General features: G+C 37.0%; 1 protein-coding gene across 2 annotated transcripts in view; it reads left to right on the top strand.

Moving 5' to 3' along the window:
- nAChRbeta2 (nicotinic acetylcholine receptor beta2) overlaps positions 1 to 19,341 on the top strand; it is a 122,039-nt gene that overhangs the window by 34,263 nt on the left and 68,435 nt on the right. For both annotated transcript variants that reach the window (XM_074104182.1, XM_074104180.1), the window contains one exon: positions 6,799 to 6,911. In XM_074104182.1, coding sequence (XP_073960283.1) covers positions 6,799 to 6,911 — 113 coding nt within the window. The remainder of the gene's footprint in view (positions 1 to 6,798; positions 6,912 to 19,341) is intronic.

Genomic DNA, 19,341 nt, shown 5'->3' with positions numbered 1-19,341 from the left:
GTAAGGTCGCGGGTGAGCAAGGAAATTCTTTTAGTTCATTGATATACCTCCGCAAAGTAACGCCTGATTCAATAAATTATTTAGTGATTATCAAATTTAATAACCAAGGCTGTGAAGCGTAGAACAGCAAGCAATTATCCAAAATTTTTAAAGTTTTTCGCACGACAAAAGCGATAAAATGTTTATACAAAACACTCGCTTCTCGCTGCTCGTCGGCGGTGGGACAAGTGCCAAAAGGACGTGGACATAACTTTACTGATTATCTTACTTACCGCCGGAACATAGCAGAGTAAATACTGCTGCTTGGTGGCAGGGTTAGTGAGTAAGATGGTGGACTGTACCTACCATCCGTCAACATAATGACTTTAATTTTTTTAGACATGACTGATTTACCTTACCTTTAGCTTCATTTTAGAAGCGCGAACGTAAGCAAACATCCATCTGTCTCTTACCTCTTCACGCCTAACTCGCTAAAACAATGAAGATGAAATTGATATGGAAGTAGATTAGGCCCTGGATATAGACACAGACATAGGATAGTTTCTGTCTCGAAAAAATCGTAGGTGAGTGAAAAATGTGGTAAAATTGTATATGGGAACTTAATCATTTTTACCCGACTACGGCGTAGCCAAAAGGAAGGGTAATTGAAATTAAAAACGTGAAACATAAAATTAAGATTAAAAAATAAATTATAAAAATTATTTGTAGGTATCGGTGATTTTGTACCCTTCATTTAAAAACCGTCTCTTAAATCGTCAAAGACGTCGACACATAAAATACATTTTTAAACGCAAAGTGCAAAATTCACTATTATTCTACACGCTTGATAATTTCCAATTTCATGGGCACTGAATAAAGGTATCATGCAATAAAGCGCCAACAATAGAAGGATTTATATTATCATGGCTCTCGTATGCGAATACGAACTTTACTGCATCGTACGTATTAAGGCTTATTTTACAGTTGATCAGAAGCCTTAATTTGAACTGCATGTGAATAGCTAGTACTATTATCTTAAGGTACAAACAGTCAATTTGATTTCTGGGGCATCATTTTCTGTGGTAGGTAGTATAAGGTTCTCCTTACATATCGCGTCTCGGAAAACGTAGTGTAGGATGCCCTTCGGCCAAGTGGAGTGATGATCTGCGAAAGGCCGAGGACAGGGCGCAATGGCGATCATTGGAGAAGGCCTAATGTCCTGCACTATAGTCTGTGGACTACTATACCTAGGCTACTATTTACAAAGACGCTGTTGCTTCTTATTGGTTCAGATGAACCCTCTGAATAAAACAAATCGGAACCCTAAGTGAGCAAAAACCTCATATTTTTTTTAATAACTTCCGCGCTTCCACGCTTTGTATAAATATGCAACGTTTTTAATTTACGGAGCAACACGTCTGATAAAAATAGTTTTCATAAAACGGCCGGCCTTAAACTGCACCTAAATAAAGGCCAACATAAATCTTGGCTCATTGTTGCATTGTCACTTCGATAACGGAACAATAGTTTTGAAATATGGCCGCTCTACGCTTTAAAGGACCTCGATGCACGGGTCACGTGCTTAAAATGATTCGAAGTTTGAACGCATCGTATTTTTTTAATTTTATTTGAAAAGAGAATACTTAGACAAAGAATAAATACAAGGAACAATTAAACTAAAAACTACCTGACCATGTCAATTCACAAGGCTGGCTGCAATCCCGCGTTGGATTGTGATGCCAGTACGCTGGGTAAGAAATGTATCAGCCGTATGGTCATGTTATTATGGATAATTTATGCTTTTATCTTCATACATAAATTATACACAAGTGGAATTTTATTAGGCTTCTAAAATACTTAATCACATTGGGTCGCGTGAATTCAGAAATTCTTTTTGAGGTACAGTAACATCCTAAACATCAGAGATGTGTAGATACTTAAAAAATCTGAAACGATGTATTGTGAATAAATGCGTGTTCATATATTTCGAGCATAAAGATTTTTTTATATTCGAATGGATGGCAAACGAGCAAGTGGGTCTCCTGATGGTAAGAGATCAGCACGCCATAAACATCTGCACACAGGGGTATTGCAGACGCGTTGCCAACTGAGTCAAGATGGGAATACCTCACGTGCCAGTAATTTCACCGGCTGTCTTACTCTCCATAGATAGCCGAAAGACCCAGTAAAAGCCCGGGTTCACGGTGGATGCAGGCCGCTTCCAACTGAAGCAATTGGAGGTCTATGGGGAAGACTTATGTCCAACAGTGGACGGACATCCTTCGGCTTATTTAGTTAATCGTATGGCATTTTATAAATAAAGGCATTAGAGCAAAATACTTAAACTACTAAGCCACGCGACTGCATCAGGCGTTAGTGCATCCAAGTCTCGGCGGGTCAGGATAGGAGTGTAAGGGGCAGCGCATGATGATGTGTTCCATTGTCTGTTCCTCTTCCCCGCACTGACAGAGTGGAGACTCCCTCCACCCCCACTTGTGCAGGTGATAGTTGCAGCGGCCGTGCCCAGTTCTCAGCCTGTTAAGGCGGCACCAAAGATTTCGGGGAAGGTCGAATCCCGTTGGTTTGGCGGTCGGATCAATGTTCCGAGCACTTCTTCCTGATATGCTGATGATGGTGATGATTAAAGCAATGCGTGCTGAACGGAACAACAATTTTTGAGTTACCTTTTATAACGAAGATATCCTCCTTGTTCATGATGGTGTCCGTATAAAACTCCTAAAGCAGTGTGGGTGATTTAATTAACGAGTATGTAGGCTGTTAAAATGTATCACAAAATTCAAAACCTAACTGCTATTTTAAGCTCAGGCAACTGCATCACAACTGTGAATGGCGTCGACATAAATTACAGCTCGCATTGTTATTTTGTCGTTACAATAATAGGACGCGTGATATACGGCGCAGATCGCGCGATAAAAGCTATTAGTTGGAATAATTTGTCGCGCCGAATTGGCGCTAGACTGGAGAAGCACCAATTATTTTCAGTGTATGGGAGACGTGGATGGCTGATCTTTAAATTTTAACAAGGTGTATTGACGTCCTCAAGAGACACATTAATCCCAAGGTATTGACCCTAAAGGTTGGGAGGAGTTGGCTTCAAACAAATTTTTGTGGCGCTGTACCATTAGATCGGTTGGCATTTTTGAAGAAAACCGCTTGAAGACACTCGTTCTCAAACGCCAAATTTTAAAATAAAGACCCAAGCCTCCTCTTATACATAAACACAATTCACGAGATGGTCGAATCTTTTTGTATTTTTTCATTCCTCTTCGATCATCGTAAATAATTGAAAATACAAACTGAAATACAATTCACGAGGTCAACTCCATTGTGCACTCTGCGATAGAATTTTTAAAACTAAACTTACTATGGCCAACTTCGCATGTATAATCTCTCAACGTCATTCTAAAACATGCTACAACAAGTTTTATTGTCTTGAGTGACCACTAACAGCCCGTACTTTAAAAGTTTGTACTAAGAGCAAATGATAAAAAAGTGCATCAGAGAAAATATATAGTTTTTTAGATGCTAACGGGGCTTTTGATTAATTATTTTCCCTATTCTTTACATCATAAATGGCTACATTATTACATAGCATATTTATCATCAATCTGTGCCTGTTACCCGCATAACTCTTAACGTCCTCCCAGGTCACCATCAACTCACACCATGTCACCCTGGATGAAGAAGCTGTTCCTCCAGCTCATGCCAAAGCTGCTGATGATGCGACGTACCAAGTACTCCCTCCCCGACTATGACGATACCTTCGTCTCTAATGGATACACCAACGAACTTGAGATGAGGTAAGTGCATATGATGTGAAAGAGATGTTTTGGTTTGAGTAACTTGGCTAGTTATTCAAGTTTAAAAACTGGCTGGAGGGTGTGCTCTTCCTTCGCTTAAGGGAAGCGAGGGTGATGATCTAAATATTTTTTTTATTTTTTATTACTTGGTATTTTTATTGTATGAGATATTACTAGGGCCGGGATTTTTGCGTGCCGCTATTGACAGATTGTAGGGAGGGAGACAGCATCGCTTTTTATCATTGTTATGGACAAATAGATGTTTTTTTAATTATGTTGAAACTTTAATACATAATTGTAATATATATTTTGCTTGGAATACTATTATAAAATACTTTAAATTGACTATGGTAAGAACTGAAGGAATACTAAATAATATTTTATCTTTTATTTTATGAAAGGGTAGGCAAACAAGCTACCTAACGTTATGTGGTCTCTGAGGGATGTTTTCTCAAGTTTTATAAAATATATAAAGGTATTCGTATTTATAGTGATTTCAATAAAGCAATTGAAATGGATTAAACTTTCCGATATTTCAAAGTTTTTTCATCATTGACCGCTGAAAAAAGTGCGTATCATCGGAAAGTTTGAGGAAGCGTTCGGAAAAACGGTGTTCTCTCTCTACTATCCGTCAATAGCCGCACGAAAAATTTCGGGCCCTAATTATTACCATGTTTTTTTAACCATGAAATTTGCTGCGCATTGGTATTAACGGTAATGCTGTCAATTTTCATTTTAGCAAGCAATAGGCGTGATTTAAGAATTAAGCAAACTTCATTTCAAACCAAATTCATGCAGCAATTTTACGCAAGAAAAAATAAACAAGATCTTTCTATTTATAGCAATATATAACACAGAATCTTTCAGGAATTAGGATAAAACGAAGCCTACGTACTTTTCTGTGTCAACTATGGTTTGGTCAAATCTCATCAATATAGGTCAAGGTGTTAAGAAAACTTGCTAAGCGCAGGTTAGACCTGCGGCAGGAATCGTGCAAGTAGCTTTATGTTGCACTCCATTGACCACTTTAAAGTTATTCCCTTTACGACCTCACAATGTAATACAACTTGCATAAATTATCTTGTAAGTCTAAACTGGGCTTACCTCTGGATGGTGCTTTCTGAATCTTTTTGCGAGAGAGAGAGAGAGAGAGACATTTATTTACGCATAATTCATACACATAAAAATACATTTGATTCTCTACTTTCTCTATTTTTTCTCTGGTTTGCTTATAATATTTTTTTTAAAGATTGGATCAGACCGTAGGATGTATACCAAAGAGAAACAATTTTCAACATTGTATATTTTGCGAAAGAATTTATTTGCATCGCTTCGGAGATCTATTGGGGCTGTGTCTACGAGGCATCGCTTCAATCTAAAATTAATAGCGCTAAGAGCATTTCCATGCATCGAGGTATTTCAATGCTGCAAGCCGATACTGTTGCATTATGTGTCAAATATTTGAACCGTTCATCTATAAAGACGTCTATATTTTGACGACCGGATGGCTGAGTGGTTAAAGAACCTGACTACGAAGCTTAAGGTCCCGGGTTCGAATCCCGACCGGGGCAGATATTTGTATGAATAATACGAATGTTTGTTCTCGGGTCTTGGATGTTTAATATGTATTTAAGTATGTATTTATCTATATAAGTATGTTTATCCGTTGCCTAGTGTCCATAGTACAAGCTTTGCTTAGTTTGGGACTAGGTCAATTGGTGTCAAGTGTCCCATGATATTTATTTATTTATTTATTTATAAAGACCTACAGCGGTAGTACATATTGGCTACAACCAGTTCTTAATTTTCGATTTTAATTAAAATTTGCACTTTAAAGTTGAATATTTCACAAAAAAATCAATGAATCGAAAAATCTTCTTAGCAAACTCCTAATGGTTTTTTTTAAAGATCTATCCAACGATACCCCACACTATACGGTTGGATGAGAAAAAAAAATCACCACCACTTTTGTGAGGTGCCAAACTTTTTTTTTTTTATTTTACCATTTTGTCGGCATAGTTTACATATACATATTATTATACGAGTATCCGTGCAAAATAAAAGCTTTCTAGAATTGATGGTCCCTGAGCAAAGCCGCGGACGGACAGACAGACAGAAATGGCAAAACTATAAGGGTTCCGTTTAGCCATTTTGGCTCCGGAACCCTAAAAACGTATTCCTCGCAACACATCCTCGCACATCTCTGGTGGAACAATGCTTAAAGTCAGGAATGATCCGACTATAGTTTCGATCTTGTCGGAAAACTTTTTCATAGTGTTCATGATGGTGGCGCCCCCCGTAATACCGCACCCCCGTGCCGACAGGCATAGATTTTTCGAGAAAAATACAAGAGAGCTCCGTATCCTTCCTAAAAATCTGTGCTATCTGAACAATTTACTTCAATCCAAATTATTCGTGCACTTAGGTTCTACAGATGCAACGAATATCCGTCCAGAATCCAGCCAAACTATCCGTTACGTCCCTAGTACGTACCTAATCTATTTCGTCTGCTGTCCTAATTCGAGTTTGTCTTCTCAGCCGCGACAGCCTGACAGATGCTTTCGGTGACGCGAAGAACAGCGACAACGGTGACTACAGGAAGTCTCCCAACCCTGAAGATGATATGCTCGCCGCTGGCGCTCACCAAAGGCCTTCTGGTAAGCACCCTAGCACCACTATAGTGACTATTGCACCACTATAGTGACCCTAGCACAACTATAGTGACCCTAGCACAACTATAGTGACCCTAGCGCTATTAAAGCCGCATACATTATAATATTGAACAGCCAAGACTCGAAACCAAACATTCTTCATAATAATATCTGCTCCAGCAAAGAATCAAACCAGAGTCCCGATTCACAACCGCAATGACACAAACTTTCCTTCATGTTGTGTATTTGTACTTAATACTATTCTTGTGTCGGTGTTGGGAATATTTTTTTTTCTTTCTTTAATTCTTTGCATATCGAAATAACCATAGAGTTAATTTTGGTGACAGTGACTGAATCAGAGAACATGCTGCCACGCCACTTGTCTCCAGAAGTGGCAGCTGCGCTCCAGAGCGTGAGGTTCATCGCGCAGCACATCAAGGATGCTGACAAAGACAATGAGGTATGTCACATACCATTACAGTCACTTGCCACATACCGTATGTGGCAAGTGACTGTAATACAGACAACTATGGCATCGGGGCTTTCAAGAAAAGCGCTTATACTTTCTTCAAAGGCCGGCAACAGAACAATGGCTCTATTGAGTAGTTGGTACTCAACTTTGAATTTCAATTTTAGAGACGCTGAAAAATGACGCTCTTAGTCAAAATATCTTTATTCAATTATAAATATAACAAAGAAGAAATAACATAACAAAATATTACATTAAATGTAAAAGAAGAAATAACTAAAATAAAAACTGGTTCCTTAAATACATACATTTCTTAAAACTACATAAGAAATTAAATATTATTTATCCTCATATTGAGGATTTATTTATTGAATCATATTTCTGCGAAATATGTCTCATTCATACAGATAGTCGTTGAAACAATAATAGTCGAAATAAAAATTCTACGACTAAATGTATGTTACTAATAATAATATTAATCAGTACAAATTGTCGACTAAATAAATATATGAAATACTATCTGCGAAATAAAATTCTATAAAAAACCTTTTTTTTTTTACTCGTTTTTTCAAAGTTGTCTTCCTGCGAAACCGGGACGAGTCGCTAATACAAATACAATATTGATGATCCTTTGTACACTACCTTTTTATAACGTTACTACAAAATTTGTATGCAAACACGTAGCTTCAACAATGTACATATTTTACAAGACATGTTTGCATCGACCTACGAGACACTAATACACTGCTCATGCAGACTGCAGCTGCATATAAACAGCGAGTTAGCTGCCAAGCTATCATTTCTCTCCTGCAAGCAATTGCATGTATTACATGCACGCCATGCAAATGACGGGTGAATCCTTTTACCTAAGTCCCATGTATGTCTCGAACGTGTAAAATTTGAAAATGTCCTGTTTGTAGTGATGTGACTTTGGCCGATTAGCTGACTAGCCGATTAGGGGATTTCCTTGACGCTTTGGTACCCAGCTGATTCGCGCTCAAGTTGCAATGCAATCGACCTTTGTTTGTTTTATTTACTTTTTTATTATTATCATCTCTGGTGTCATCTTCCCACGTTTGGGCACAGGCTTTCTACGCACATTAAGAAGGCTTGAAACAGAAAATTTAGATGAAATATTTGCAGAAGTATTCAGCCCAACTAACTCAATAAGCTGCGAAGATGAGACTACGACGATACTACAATCCATTATCATCGTCGTCATCATCAGCTGGAAGACGTTGCTGTTGAATAAAGGCCTCACTTAAGAACTTTTCTTTCGAGGGCTTTTCTACTTCAACGGTCATCTGTTCTTCGAGCCGATGTGGCCCGTCCATGCCACTTCAAATTGCATACGCTTCGCTATGTCGATGACTTTATTTTCTCGGCGGATTTCCGTATTCCGGCTTCTATCGCGCAAAGAAACTCCGAGCCAGCACAATACAGTGGTCGCTAAATAGCGCCTCTTCCCTTATATCCCAGTGTTTTTCCAACTCCATAAATCCCGTTCACCGATACCTAAACTCAATACAAACCCGTCCGAGTGTAACGCGGACAACAGATATTGTTTGCCGCAAACAAAACATTGGCTGTATCTGGTTAGTGGACCAAATAAATTGGGTAAAACATTTGGCCAACGTTCGCTTTGGCGCGCTGTTTATTTTTCATTAAACTATTAAATGGGTTGTTGGTCTGTTGATTTTGGGGGTTAATTAATGACGTGGTCCCAACTTCGGTGCTATCTATTTGTTACAGGAAAACGTCTGAGTGAGTTATTTTGCGATGCCCATTTTGCTCGATACTACATTGTTTGTTAGATTTTAGTTTATCTTTTCCCTTATCTTTTCTTGACAAGGCGGATATGTCTTCCGAGCCAAGCCTCTTAAATGATTTCCTTGTGTTTGGCCTCTTTTGAGTATTGTGGTTTCTCTTTTATTCAATCTAGCATTTACTTGCTACTTCGCACGCAGCAGTAAAACAGTTAAAATTAATAGAAATTCCTTAAGCTTGCAAATCTTCCCGTGGCAATTCCCAAAACCGTGGATTTCATTGATGTTGCGTAACAAGCAGCCGCACCAAATTTCATATTTTTTATTCGATGAACCCTATCGGATTAAACTCGGGGAACTAAATAGACTGTCGCTACTCTCAATCCTACGTATATTATAAAAGTGAAAGTTTGTGAGTATGTGTGGGTATATGTTTGTTACTCCGTCACGCTGAAATGTCTGAACAGATTTGGATGAAATTTAATATGTAAATATACATTTAGAATAAAACAAAGGTTATTTTTATCCCGATATTCCCACGGGATCGGGACAAAATCTGCAAAACCCATCAGATGAATGTTTAGTCATGAAATTTGCCACTATGGTTTATGATAATATCAATAAAGACCGTGATGTAGTTTTTGGGAATTCTTACGGGAATTCAGTCAAATCCCGGAATTTAAATTCTGCTCAGAACAAGAGGGCTTGGGCCATAGTTCCCACGCGGGCCCAGTGCGGATTGGGAACTTCACACGCACCATTGAATTGCTTCGCAGGTTTGTGCAGGTTTCCTCACGATGTTTTTCTTCACCGCACAGCTCGTGGTAAATTTCAAATGTAATCCCGCACATGAATTTCGAAAAACTCAAGAGGTGCGAGCCGGGGTTTGAACCCACGACCGATATAAAAATTATAACTAATAAAAGATAGAAATTAAAGCCCTTGGCTGTGAGGACGGAGCTGGGATTCTGTGAAGAATTGCCATTGCTACCACACGAATTCAAGACATTCTCTAACACACCGACAGAATATTTACAAATATCACCCAAGTTGCTACCTACTATTTTTGGTTTTTGTGATTGTATGATCGATCTTGCTGATGCGCCACCCGCCACTTCTGTATTATAATATTCTTTGCTTCTGTCTAAATAAATTACAATGCCATTTAGAAGACAAAAAAAGATAGAAATCTGGTTTTTAGACGGATGTATTGATATAAGCCCTTTAGACAGTACTAAATTAGACTAATCTACTATTTATATTAACCCCTACATACAGACTTAAAAGGACAAGTAATACGACACCGCTCACGTTAACCCAGCTAGGTATAGCGTATCTTGAAATTTCAAACCAGGAAAAGCGCAGTTCCCTAAGGTATAAAGTGAAATAAAATACCCACTCAAATACGAGTTAGCATACAATGAGTTCAGTAACCTTCCTATCATTTTGCTGACGTCATTCAGCTGGGTACTTAACTTATTCACGTGTTGCAAGGAGCTATCTATCATGAAACTTGTCATGACGTCATATCGTATTGATATTTACTATCAAATTTACGTACAGTCAACCAATTTGATTCCAAGACCACCACAGAACCTTGTCATTGTGACATTTTATGTGATCCAGTAAGCATTGCTATAGACAAAACAAATTATAACTACCATGGCAGGGTTCTATAGTAACCTAGGAATCAGATTTGTTGACTATTTACCTAATATTCTGTGCCCATAATAGTGTCATTTTTCGATTACTTAACTGTGGCATTTAAATTAAAAGGGTGATAAAAGTTGATAATTTTTTGTTAGTAAGATATGTTTTGCCGCAAATCAAAACAAAAACACTTTAGTACTTAGTTAGTCAAATATGAGAACAACTTATTGCCTACACGAGTCGGTAAAAGCGCTGCTATTTTTTTTTCCACAGCTTTAAGAGATTGCAGAGACTTGATAGTCATTGTAACTCGTCAATAACCAATAACTAGTCTAAGTCTAAGTACATTTAAACTATAACAAGCACTTATGTAGGTAGGTATGTCATAAAAAATTACCACCGGTTCGGTAAAACGTCTGTCGAGAAGAGTCTGGCAAGAAACTCAACGACGTACGAGTATAAGTTTATACACAACTACATTTTTAACACAGCAGGTTCGCAATAGTTAGTTCTTGAGAAAGTGTCTTGACAGACAGACAGACGGATAACGAAGACATCTTATAAGGGTACCTTTTTATACGATTGTCCAGAAAAAAAAAACGTGGAAGCGTATCTACTTAGTCGCATAGTTTTTGAAAGTCATATAATACATAATGTACTCGTAGTGTTTGACATAATATATTATTTTAATCATAGTATTTTTTTTCTCACCGAAATTGTTTTTTTCAGAATTTTCAGAATTGTTGAACTCTATAAGTTACAGTGCCTTCATTCTAGCATGGTGCAAGTGACACTCGATGCACGTTTCGTTTTACTCTAAAAAGTTGCTGCGGTAATATATGGAAGTATATTTCAGTTGTAGCCTGAATATGACTGGAGTAAAATATTTGAACATAAAAACTATGTTGTACGAAATAAATTTAAGCTATCAGTTTTTTATAATCAATTAATTAAATTTTAAAACACAATTAAGTGAAGAAACGTAATATGCATGTAACGTAACACCAAAACTCGTTTAGTGATGGGATCCATAGATCTTGATTTTTATTGGTACTTAGTAATTGGTAAGTACCTAACGAATATTCTTGCAACCTCCGTTTAGCCTTTACAACCTAGAATTTCCCTAATATTCTCATCAAGATTAGCGTAATAATCAGATTCATGATGACATTAATTATGATTAAGATTTAAATTAGTAGTTTTATCGACTCAAGTTCGACACTTTGACTCTCTAGTCTTGTGATATTGACAGCTGTCACCCGCACCATGCTACGATGAAAGAACTGTAGGCTAGGTTTGTTTGGATTCAGATAACATAGAGTTATGAGTTATGACAAACATTACAATATGACTTTCAACAATTATGTGAGCCGCTATGGACCCAAAAAGCGTGTACCTATTGTATCCTTCTGAGGCAAGGAGCCTTAAAAATATACCAAATTGTATTTCACGATAAATTCAATTTTACTTAGACGTTCCGTCTCATTTTCGTTCTCGCAGTGCGTCATCGCGAAATCCTATACAAAAACAATATTCTGTTTAATCCCCAACGTCAAAATGTCGTTAGATATCCAATTTAAATATTCAAAAGGAGTTAACAGATGAAGCATTAAAACGTCTCCCTGATTACTCGTTCATCGAGGCCTACAATTCAAAAAGACCTATGTCCCATAACATGCCAATGCTTTAAGACGTTTTAGATTAACCAGAAGAGTTTCGATTTGGAAGGCTGTGGAACACTCTCGAACCTTCCAGTCGCTTCGGCGTTCGTAAATGCGGACTTTCTTTTGTTTCTGAACGTAATTCGATAGACTTTTTTGCTAACACGCTGTTATTAGGTTCATTTGTTACTTTGGATGTAGACACATTTGCAATCTGAAAAAGACAATGTCAATTCTTTGCTGTATTTTTAGCGTACCGTAAGTGTTAATAAAGTTGGTGTCTGCTACGTTATAATAATAATAATAATTCATTTATTCATCAGATTACATAATTGATCCAGCTTTGTTAGTACCGTTAAAATAATAAAATACTTATTGACTATGTTAGTAAGTTATACAAAACAAAACAACATATTTATCGCCTAGCAGTCATGACAGCCTCATAGTGCCTCATAAAAGGGGAGTCGTACCTGGCCGCCACAGTGCTCATGATGGGGTTGGGGCTGGCCCGCACCCTGCAAAGCAGAGTGACAAGTCTTTTTCGCATTATTGCGAAGAAGTCGTCAGTACGAGCCAGTGCAAACATGCCCGAAGCACTGCAGAATCGGGGCAGCCCCAACAGCATCCTGAAGCCATTATTATACTGAACGCGCAGGGTACTGACGGTCCCCTGCGTGTAACTGGTCCAAAGGCAGCACGTGTAGAACACCTGACAAAAAGCCCAAAAAGCCTGGCAAAAGTTATAAATCCTAAGATACTTGGTTGATTTGGTTTGTTAGGGCCATCTTGACATTGTACTACCTGGTCATTCTACAACCTGGGCACCTGGACATTTTACGACTTTGACGTAAGATGCCGAAGGGTACGCCTTAGGTTTCACTCCTGTAATGATACTGTAAGTGATGATAATGTAAATAAATACATTATTTACTTTGAGGAGGTCCCTTTCAATAAACTCAAACCTTTTGATCATTGACATCTCGGGGCACGGCAGTGCCCCCTCCAAGTCGAGCATATATTCTACCGTAGGTACGTATGTAGGTACATATATATCGACTTTCGATTTCGATTTTCATTTTCGAGAACCTTCTAGACCATTCTAGCACTCGCAGACGTATGCGGCGTCCCAAGGGTGCTTCACTCGACGTTTTACTAGCCAAAGAAGACCAGAATATTGAGTTTCAAGCCACCTACTATTCGCCTTCGCAAACTCTTCTTACAATTTTCCGAATACTTAATTTAAACCGTATAATATTTGGAGGAAAGTGGCTTTTGTACGAGCGTTTCCGGGTTACGAGGTTCGGAAAGTAAGTATCCGAAATGTCATTTTGGCTATCAATGAAAATTTCATGGAGCAGTAAAACTGGAGATTATTTGCATTAAGACGACGGCGTGGTGTTAGAAGCTTTACTCAATTCAATTTGTATATTTTTATTAAAGGAATAAAATTGTCTTTTTTGTTATTTATACGTAAACACTAGGCATAATACAACGATTAATTGGATGCAGTAGAAAAAAACGTTAGTTTTAGTGTTGTCAGTTTTCGGCGAATTAAAAATAAGAACATTTTTTATTTAGCAATAAAGTTACACAGTGCAAACAATTACAAAAATACACATCATTATTGCATAGAAGATATTAACATCATGACCTTCGGCACTGTAATCTAAAAAGAAACAAACGTAAGAAGTAACTTTAGAAGTTAGTTGATGTGTGTGTGTGTATGTTGGCGTGCGCGCAATTATAAATAGTGATGCTCCTTTTGAGTGAACGAAAGAATGAACAAGAAAATTAAGTAATTTTTAGAAATTTATGTTGTAATAGTGAATTTTCTAGGCGTAAGTTTGTGTCATCTTTAATTGCCCAGGAACAAACTAACAAAATAACTTCGTGTATACCTACCAATAATCAGGGGTCGGACAAAAAGTGACGATGACGTCAAACCACTTATAGGATAATTTCAAATAGTATTTTTGATTTTCATAAACAATTATCACTTATCATTTATCAACCTCTTTATTAAACGATATGAAATTTATTTTATTCACTGAATTCCATTGATTTATTTACGATTATTTTGTTACTTCATTAATGCTACTTTGTAACTACATGTCACACGGAAGTTTAAATAAAAACATCATTTTGTGTGCAAGATTACGTCATTTTTACGTCATCCGCACTTTTTGTCCGACCCCTGCCAATAATGGATACCGTAAACTGCTTCAACTTTGCCCTCTGGCCCCAACATTGCCTGATTTGATTTAGAGTCGATAACTTAGCACCCTTATAGGTTTTTAAACTTTTATCTATACGGGAATTATTAATACGGGGATAAAAGTTTAGATACCTATAAGGGTGCTAAGTTATCGACTCTAAATCAAATCAGGCAATGTTGGGGCCAGAAGGCAAAGTTAGCACCTAGCTTATAAAATAACGATTTTTATAGACTCAAGTACCTCGCCGTGTCGGTAAAATTGGCACCGTTTATATCTGCCACAGTGCAGTAGTTGGCCTGCAATGTAGAAACGATACGTATCTCCAAAATTATCAGATTTGGCCAGTGTTTGACATAAAAACCTGTCTGTAATTTCAATGCGTTCAAGCTTATATTATTTCCGCTGCAGTGTGCCAGAACAGGAAATTGTTGAATTGAGGGTAGTTCGAGAGCTCCAAATTTTATAGATTTTGGTCATTTGAATTAATAATATAGATTTAAATGCCTTATATTATAAACTAGCTTTTATCCTTTGCTACGCCGACAATGCCGACATAACCTGTGGTTTACTTAGATTACCGAAATCTATATTGTGGTTCTCATTTGCGTTGTATGACAAACTCCCTTGAAAAATTTTACATCTCTGAACGTAGCGGTTTCTACGATTTCTGGAATTTTAGATAGATGAAAAAGTAGATTGCGTGTTAATCCAGACTTTCAACTATCAACATTCCAAATCCGTTCAGCCGCTTTAGCATGCTGTGTAACAAATACGATAACAAACTTTCGGGAATAAAAGTAATAATTTCTAGAACAAGGAAATAGGGTATAAGATGATCATCATAATCATCATCATGTCAGCCGAATGACGTCCACTGCTGATCATAGGCCTCCCTCAAGGCTCTCCACTCAGACCGGTCTTGTGCTTTCCGCTTTCACCTCGCCAACACGCCTGCCAAGCGTGGCGACTACGGCATTTCCCCCCTAAAAAATAAAAATGAACCCATAAGATAATATTCAGTTGAAATACGAACATAGAACTTTGTTAAACATTGGCAGTGTGTTAACTGAGCATGCCTAATAATATCCCCCCTTGTTATTTACTGCGTGGTGATTAAAATTGATTGTGTTCTGAAATTGGTTCCGCGTCGAAACGTTTGAGGTGTTTACGCGGAGTTGGCTACGTTTTCTGGCTTATACGCACAGTTTAAATAAGTAGGTTATTCGCAGTAGTTCCTTTGGCAGTACCTACAAAAAAGGAAATTATTAGTATGAAAGGAAAGGAACTAAAGGAAGTTTCCGAAGTTTAACAGTTTGCGACAACAAGGTATAATTAACACCAAACCGGCTAACCCCGCTTTGATGGCAAAAAGTTTCTTCGGGATGACACCAAGAATATTCAACAAACTTTCCCGCAAAAATATTAAAAGAAGATAATTCAAAACAATTAAAAAAAAACATTATTTTCTTTTTTAGTTGCGAAGGCTTATTATAATGTAAATGTATACGTTTAGGATGCCGTAATCTAGTTTGTTACTTTTGGTTTGAGACATAATTTCAATTAGATATAGTATTATGTATATAATTTTGAAATTTATGAATTGTTAATTGTTCGTAAGAAGAATGCTGCATGTGACAACATTATCATTATTTGACAGTCTCTGCAAAAGTTGTCAACGCTACGCGGCGCCAACGTCGTGCACGTAGCCAATAAGTACCTTCTGTCAGATGCTAAAATCTAATCCCTTTAGTGTTCAGCAACATCGCAGCATACTTCGGAGCATAAAATCAGAATAACTTAACTAAATGGGTATCCATTGCAGATTTACTGTCGCATTATAGGGTCGTCAATGCACCCGGAGTGTCGTAAAGGCGGAGTGTAAGACACGTTACTGTATATCGATACACTGTTGCAACGAACGGTTGAGTGAATAGTTCGATCAAAGGCTTGAATGGCCGACACATTTTTAAAGGACCTGAAAGAAGTAATAATGAAACATAAATTGCGTTACAGACGGTAAAAATCTCGCATTTGGGTCGATCAAATTTTCACTGTACCGCGTTGCCATGGTTACGTCCTCTGGAGAACTCTTTAAAACCATTAGTTTTTCTCCATGTTTTCTGTGGTTATAATTCATAGAGCGTACGTTTTTGTCGTAGTTACAAGCACATTATTTAATGGACAATTTAAGCACATTAGTAGCATATATCATAACAGTTTTTTTAAGGATCTCTGTCACCGTTGTTCCTTGGACAACGGGGGCAGAATAACAAACAAGAAAAAGTTGATCGATCCATTTACAAAATGGAAAGCTACCTATTTTACGGTAGAATTTAAAACCTATAAGGGTGAAAAATAATTTGGTGTCTAGAAGCGGATACTAATTTTTTGTATGTATCTGAATATATTTTAACAGAGCATACTGTTCAGTAAATTACGAAATAAGTTCTACAAATCATGCCAGCGCATAATCAAGCCGTTTTACCCACATTGTTGATCTGATATAGATTAAATATCATGGGACTATTGATAGTAATTTACCTAGTCGCAAACTAAACGCTATCACTAGGTGAGGAGGACACATCACATGATTTTACCTACTTATTCGTATATTGGTAAATAAATACTTAATTATAAGACGACCAGATGGCCAAGTGGTTAGAGAACCTGACTACGAAGCTTGAGGTCCCGGGTTCGATTCAGATATTTGTATGAATAAAACGAATGTTTGTTCTTGGGTCTTGGATGTTAATACGTATTTAAATACGTATATAATATATATATTTTATATAATATTTAAATACGTATATAGTATGTTTATCCGTTGCCTAGTATCCATAGTACAAGCTTTGCTTAGTTTGGGTTGGGACTAAGAGGGACTAGGTCAATTGCAATACTGAGTCAACTCACTGTCATTTTGCAATACAATGTTAACTGTAAAAATTATTTTCTAAGGATTGACATTGTATTGGATGATCTTCGCAGGGCGGCTGGCAAGAGCTGGATGAGAGAGGGTCGTGCCATGGGAAAGGCCTATGTCCAGCAGTGGACGAACATAGGCTGATGATGATGATGACATTGTATTGCAAAATTAATCAGGGTTAACACACTATTGCAAAACAGCATCCAATGGGCGTCAAGTGTTCCATGATATTTTTTATTATTCATTTAATACATTATTAAACACTAAAGACGCGAGAAAAGATATTCATATACGGATAAATATTATTGGATTAACATAAAAATTCAAGCACCATTAGAGGTTTAATAAAAATTATAAAAAAATAGTTTGAACAAGGAAAGAAATAAGGAAACTCTCATCGTAAAAATAAATTACAAATTTTTTGACGTGGAAGCAGTAGAAGCAGTATATTTAATATTTTTGATGTATATACGAGTATAAATTAAATTATCTCACCAGGAGCTTTAAAAGCGATCTCAAAAGAAATTACATTATCAGCATTAGCAGAGTGAAATATTAAATTCTCCAAGAGGGTGGGAGGGAAGAATGACCCAGGGCTGTCAACATTTAAAAACTTAAAGAAACTAAAAAAAAAACGCCCACTATATGTACAAATTTACTTATTAGTGCTTAGTGGGCCAGATTTTACGACTTAAAACCAAAAACAGTTAGTTTTATGTTTGGTGAATAAAGTAAACAAAATATTATAACGTATAATTGTAGTTGAACTTATTTCAGAAAAAAAATATCCCATAGTTTAAAAAATACCGTCTAGTTTTCAGTTAAAAAACAAAGTCATTAAATTCTCCTAAAATTGTGAACGTCTGTTCTAAGGTGACTTGCCAATTCTTATTAGGGATTCTCATGGGAATTTTGCAAAATTACAAAGCTTTTTGAAAGGCTTTCTCATGGTTTATGCGACCGAAGCTGCGGGTACAAGCTAGTAGACAAATAATATCAAGCAGAATAATTTTACACAATCTATTTAGTATTATAGACCCGGATAACTCACGTCTTAAATCGAGTTTAGCTCGACATGTTTTGGGCAACGCGACTCGGTGGCTGCTGCAACACGCGAACTGCGCGCCGCCGCTCTGTTCGCGCGACTACCCGACTAAACTGACATCGGCGCACAACTACCCGCGCTTTCATCGTCATTTTCACTATAACTGTCAAATGTAGGTTGTTATCCGGGTCAATATATTTAATAATAATAATTAATATATAATTTAACGTTTATTTTCAGGCTCTAGTCCCATATAGGTACTTCATGTTAGTTACAGCCTTATGACGATAATGTTAGTAATTTAATTGCGATAGAATTACATTTTATCTCAAAATAGTATGTCAGTTCTAAATTAAAATAATACAATAATAATAACAGTAACGAATATGAGTGAGTGTCACGGTAGTATCATGTTCAAAATCTATTTAGTAGTAGGTATAGTCGAGACAATTGTATCGCGTACCACGGTGGTTTTTCAATTTCGCTATGATTTCTTTGGCAGATGTATGAAATTTTAATATGGCATCATCATAAAGGTTCTACCCTGGTACGCAACTGACTGTAGGTTGTTGGCTCGACAACCCTAATATGAAGTCATCCCAATAATTATGAGTCGTCAAGTGAATCGTGTTTAATTTGAACTTGAGGGCGACAATTCCGTCGTAGGAAGGAGTAATTTGAGGATATTAGGGGGATTAATATAGGTAATGGAGTTCGACGTCACGAGAACGGATCGGCCCGCGGGGAGAGGGAGTGAACGAATAAAGACTGTTAAACTAAGGTGTTCTACTGTTTGCTTTGTGTTTTGTGGTGAGTTCATATTGGGGTTAGGATTTTGAACATTTTGAATATTTTTTAGCCATTTAGGGTTACATTGAGTTGTAGTAAGTAAGTGGTAATTATAATTAGGGAAACATACAAATTGGGGACTTGTCAAGTTTATACTTTCTTAATCAATAATTAAACTCGACCAAACTTATTTTGTTTTATCAAAATTTATTTACAGTGTTTTTTATCAAATCAGATTTTTGTGACGATTTACGGATAATCTAGTAAATAGTTTTGCTTTAGGAGTTGTACGTGGTTGGGACAGCTAATCTTCTTAATCTAAGTATTTACATTTGAATTATTCAGAAATCCAAATTATGAGATTAAAACAT

The sequence above is a fragment of the Choristoneura fumiferana genome, chromosome 21 (genome assembly GCF_025370935.1).
Source record: "Choristoneura fumiferana chromosome 21, NRCan_CFum_1, whole genome shotgun sequence".
Taxonomy (NCBI): domain Eukaryota; kingdom Metazoa; phylum Arthropoda; class Insecta; order Lepidoptera; family Tortricidae; genus Choristoneura; species Choristoneura fumiferana.
This window is presented reverse-complemented; position numbering and strand designations above follow the sequence as displayed.